Source organism: Lathyrus oleraceus, chromosome 2 (assembly GCF_024323335.1).
Source record: "Lathyrus oleraceus cultivar Zhongwan6 chromosome 2, CAAS_Psat_ZW6_1.0, whole genome shotgun sequence".
Taxonomy (NCBI): domain Eukaryota; kingdom Viridiplantae; phylum Streptophyta; class Magnoliopsida; order Fabales; family Fabaceae; genus Lathyrus; species Lathyrus oleraceus.
In genome coordinates, this window is record NC_066580.1 from 347,663,861 (window position 1) to 347,669,596 (window position 5,736).

Consider the following 5,736-nt stretch of genomic DNA (forward strand, 5'->3'; position numbering starts at 1 on the left):
GTCTTGTGTTTGTTTTTGTGTAATACTTTATTCTCGCGTCTCACTTCTAAGTTAGGAGAATAGAGTATTTGAGTTTTAATATTGTTTCATCATTCATGCTCCTTTGTAATTGTCCAAATACTTGGGATAATGTTTGAGTGAAAGTGAGAGGGGTCTCAGATGCATGGGGAATCCAATATCGAAGATCATGTGTAGTATTAGGAAAAGAGACACTGAACTAGGAGGATTCAAACAGAGCAATTTGTATTTTTGACTATTAACTGGGAATTTTTTCATTGGGTTAATGTCCTACAGACGTAGTCGATTTTGCACCGAAGTGGATTAGCAATTCTTTTGTTATTTATATTCTGCATTTGTTCTGCCATTTATACATTATAGTTGTCGTACACATTGTTGCACTATTGTGTCTAACATCTTGCTATCTAGAGAACAAAATTTTAAGTGTGAGCGGTTAAAACTGTCCACAAGTGATTTGGCGTCTTGTACAGATTATCACCCGTTAAAATTTAACTGTGAGAAATGTGATGGAGGGGTGATCGCGTATCCTCGGCAAGAGCAAAGTTCCACCTATCTCATACACCTTCTTAACACTAGTCATATGATCTTTTTCGCAAGCCTTGCCTGCTATGAACATATATAAGTATTTCACAAACTTAGAAAATATAACATTTGATAACTCCTTCCTACAAAAAGTAAAAGTAATAAAAATAGAGTTATGAAAAATATTATATATATATATATATATATATATATATATATATATATATATATATATATATATATATATATATATATATATATATATATATATATATATATATATATATATATATATATATATATATATATATATATATATATATATATATATATTAATCGTGAATATATTTCTTTTCACGGAAATCTTGAATATAGTACTATCTTATTTTGAGATATAATATAAAGAGGCAAATATTTTTCCAGTCAATTTGATAGATTCTCCTAAAAAAGAAAGTCAAATAAGAGATTAGATTAGCATTATACGCGTTTCCAACGAATGGATATTACATTTTCCAATTTTGAATTCATTCCATAAACAAATTATTGTTGGACATTATTAATTGCTAAACGAACATTGAACACACATTTTAGTCTCGTGCAAACCAAGACAACATATGGCACAAAAGAGAACGGTCCTAATTCATCGACGTTATCCTCCAACGAAACACCAACACAACAATAATTACTATGTTTTTGTCTACTTTCTATGATTTCAAGTGCTTAACTTAACACACACTATATTTCCTTCCCCACAGCATATATGAACCCCATCTCATGCCATATCACTATCTTCTATCACGACAATTACCAATAATATAGAAAATTTATATATTGCTTATGTCATTCACGTTTGTCACTTTAAATTGCTACCAACAAATTATTTTGGACCAACAATATTAAATGTTTTTATTTGTATAAGAAGATTATGGGTCCAACACTTGTTTGGGCTTAAAACAAACTTTTAGTGAAGGTAATCTCTAATAGAAGTAACTTATTTTTACTTATACTCTTCTCATTTTTGCATTGAAAGCCATTTACTTATCTCATAAGTAATTAAAAAGAAAATTAGTACCTAAAGCTAATACTTTAACTTTTTGGACATAAAAGTGGGCACATCAATTTTGAGAATTGAGATTAAATTTATTCTCTAACCTTAATATCTCATAAGTTCGACACAATTTTAACTTTCATCACATGTTTAACGACAATATTCTAACAAGTAAAAGTATAATAAAATCTTAACTAAAACATCTTAATTTATTTACTTTTGTTTTTAAATGTGATCTTATTGAAACAGTAAATTCAACCACATATTTAACCTTAATATTTAGCATGTCGACATGTAAATTCGACGCAAACGTGACTATCGTCACATGTTTAACCTTAGTAGTTAAGTTTAACTTCGACGCAAAATTAACTATAATTATATCAAGATTATTTAACCAAACACATTATCTATCTTAAGTCTAATTAACGAACTTTAATCCCTTGCAATTAAGTTATTACCGCAATCATATTGTCAAACCCTTATCAACCGTTTGATCTTGATCACATTATTAAAAAAATAGATTTAATTTTTTTCAAAACTATTAATTTTAAATTAGGACCGTCCAATAAAGATCATGATTAAATATTTGAATGTAAGATGAAATGACTTGGGAAACCAAGATCCCTAATTAACCAAAATAAATCAAATCAAATCAATCTTATAAGAAAAATAAAAATCTAGTTTATATCCTCCAAATCTCCCCGAATGATTTCTTTATATTTATGATATATAAAATATAGAGAGAGAAACACACCCATCTCTCTTGTTTTTAGGATCGTCCTATATCATATATAAATACAATCTCTCTCTAGATTATATGTGGATTGATTGAGCATTTTAATTTTTTAGAGCTGAGCGAGCGAGTGTGTGAAACCGAAGATGTCTCTATCCCGCACGTGCTCTCAGTGCGGCAACAACGGCCACAACTCTCGAACATGCAACGACGGATGCAACGACGGAGGAGGAGAGAACAGCATCATGATTTTCGGCGTTCGACTCACCGGAGGAACCAACACAGCCACCAACCACACCAACCCGTTCAGAAAAAGCGCGAGCATGACCAATCTCTCTCAATACGATCAACCCACGCCTCAAGATTCCAACGCCGCGGACGCCGGATATGTCTCCGACGACATCGTTCATGCCTCCGGCAGATCCCGAGAACGCAAGCGAGGTCAGTAGTTAAATTGAAAATGAATATTAAATTAATCAAATGGTTTTTAATTAATGTTTTGTTTTGGTTAATGAAGGTGTTCCTTGGACGGAAGAAGAACACAAGTTGTTCTTGTTGGGATTGCAACAGGTTGGTAGAGGTGATTGGAGAGGAATTTCTAGAAGCTTTGTTAAAACTCGCACACCAACGCAGGTGGCAAGTCATGCTCAGAAATATTTCCTCCGCCGTCATAACCAGAACCGCCGCCGCCGGAGATCTAGTCTCTTTGATATCACCACCGATACAGTAATTTTATATTCTTATTCTTATTTTAATCTTTCTACTAATTCCTTTTTCTTTCTAGCTGTAATCTACTAGTAATTTCCTTTTATTTCTCTAAAAATACTTTCCTTAAATTTTTAGATTTTCTATTTAATAATAATAATAAATAATTCTCCAGTCAAAAAACTTAATAATTAAGTCAAAAAAAACTAATAATAAAGAATAAGTAATAATATAATATTAGTATACATATATTATATCATATTTTATTATATAAATATTGAAGTTAATTCATATTTATTGATTGTATAATTTTTTTTAACAGCTGTCATGTTTGATTTTAATTTGAATTAATTATTACTATTAAAGTTACTTTGATTTTTTTATATCATAAAATTATATATATATATATATATATATATATATATATATATATATATATATATATATGTATGTATGTCAGTCATAAAAATATTATTTTTGTAAGATTTAAACACTAACTCTTACATTTAAGATTTGTGTGTATCTTCTTTTATAATTGTTATGAATTTGTTTGTGAATTTAATAATAGATATAATTTGAACTCTATAAATTTTTTAATGTAATTTTGTTAATTTATTTCTATAAAAAGAATAAAAAATGATGTAATTTTGTTTATTTATTTTAGGTGGTAGAATCTTCTACTATGATGGAAGAAGATCAATTTCAGCCAGAAACGGTAGCGCCCCTGCCTCCACCTACCCCAAGCGTATATCCGTCTTCACATTACGGTGGCATCCCGGGGACACCTTTTCCGATGGGTCTTAGTCCGGTAGCATTACCGGTAATCAATGGTGAAAGAGCAGGCAAGCCAATTAGGCCAACACCAATGTTGCCTCCTTCTTCTAAGATGGCTAATTTGAATTTGAGAGACAAAGCTGCTGCATCTTCTTCTTCTTCCATTGAGCCTTTGCCATTGTCATTGAAGCTGCAACCTCCGTCCAAGGATCATTCTCCGGAAAGCAGCGGCCATTCGTCGCCGTCGGCTTTTAGAACTATGTCTGCAGGGAAGTATAGTGGTGGGGGTGGGGATAGCATTATCAGTGTTGCCTGAAAATATAGTTTGGTTATGGTTTTTTTTGGTTGACTTGGGTTTGTAAATTGAGGGCAAAGTTGGAAATATACCCAAGAGGAAAAAAAATAGAAAGACATTAGTTATTTAGTGGAGAGAATAATATAAAATAATATAAGTAGGATGGGGAAAGAGAAGATAGGGTTAGGTTATGTAGGTGATTAATTGGATGGGGAAAGATAAAATCTAAAATATTGAATGGGTGTGTTGGGGGATTCTTGTTTCTATTTGGTCTGGGGGAGTGTGAGGTTGAAGTGATAGGGCAGTAGTGGGTACTTCTGGTCTCCTATTGGTTTGTTTCTTTGCAACTTGGTGTATTGGTTTTTAAATATTGACAGAATAATATTTATGCTTTTTATTCCTTTGTTTATGCTCTCACTAGTTGGGAGTTTTTTATTTCAATAATAACCTTTTATAAAATTAGGAGGGATTGGTCTACATGATTAAAGAAAAGATTAGTAGATAAGTGGGGAGGTGATATCAGTGTTTTTTAATAAAACATTTTTTTTAAGGAAATAGAGAATATTGATATCAATGAATGACATGCATTTTACCATTTTTCAAAATATTTTAAAATTATTTAAATGATATTATTGATAGTTTTTTTATTAGACAGTCATATAAAACTATTTCTATAACTATTTTACTTATTAAACTCTTATTTTTCAATATTCTTATTTTTCAATTACTTAAAATTGACGATGAATTATTTTTTAAAAATGTAACACTCGTAAAACATGTGATAAATCACTATATAAATTTTTATATAGAATACTATAGATAAAATGTATAAGTTAAAAGTGGATGATACATCATATTTAAGGCAAAAAAAATAAAAATATTTAAATTGTTTGAATGAAATATGAGGATTAATTTTCTGAATCAAATAAATAGAGGAATAAAAAATATAATTGACTTAAAATGTTTATTTTACTTAATATACCATCTTTTAAACAAATATTCTTTTAATTTCATTAAATAATTGATGTGTTTGGATATAGAATAAATACATAAGTTATTCAATGAATCTAAACAATAATATTTATTTATAAAAGTGACAAGAGTAGTATATATTTAATTTTAAAAATACTTAATAATGTACATTTGATTTTTAATATATTTATTTTTCAAGCACAAAAATTATACTCTTAAAATTAATTTTATTTGAAGTTAAAAATTCTAATTCTTTATTCTCTAATAGATCTTAATATTCATTGTTCAATCCAGGTGTACTTCATATATTCAAACCTAAATAAATTACTTTCTCTTCAATTAATCTTAGTCAAATATAATTTATTTAAAATCAAAATATTTCCCATAAAATCAAATAAGCACTTAAAGATATTTAAAAAAAAATATTTGATGATAATATAAATTTATTTAAATATTTAATATCCAAAAATATTTAGGTGAGACGGTAAGAGTCATTTTTAACTTAATTAAAAATTTTAAACTTGAGTTCAGTTATAAAAAATATATATTTATTAAGAGGTAAAAATATATAAAATAATTGAGAAAATAATTTTTCATGTTTTCACTGTTTTCGTGTATTCTTTTTTACTTAATTATATAATTTTTTGCAGTTGTGTCAGTATATTTAGT

At 28.6% G+C, this 5,736-nt stretch overlaps 1 protein-coding gene across 1 annotated transcript; it reads left to right on the forward strand.

Moving 5' to 3' along the window:
- The first annotated feature begins 2,204 nt into the window (after positions 1 to 2,204).
- Positions 2,205 to 4,492, forward strand: LOC127119449 (transcription factor MYB1R1). Its single transcript, XM_051049679.1, has 3 exons — positions 2,205 to 2,762; positions 2,839 to 3,047; positions 3,691 to 4,492. Exons 1-3 carry the CDS (start codon positions 2,468 to 2,470, stop codon positions 4,114 to 4,116), a joined length of 930 nt encoding a protein of 309 aa, XP_050905636.1. The 5' UTR covers positions 2,205 to 2,467; the 3' UTR covers positions 4,117 to 4,492.
- Positions 4,493 to 5,736: the final 1,244 nt, after the last annotated feature.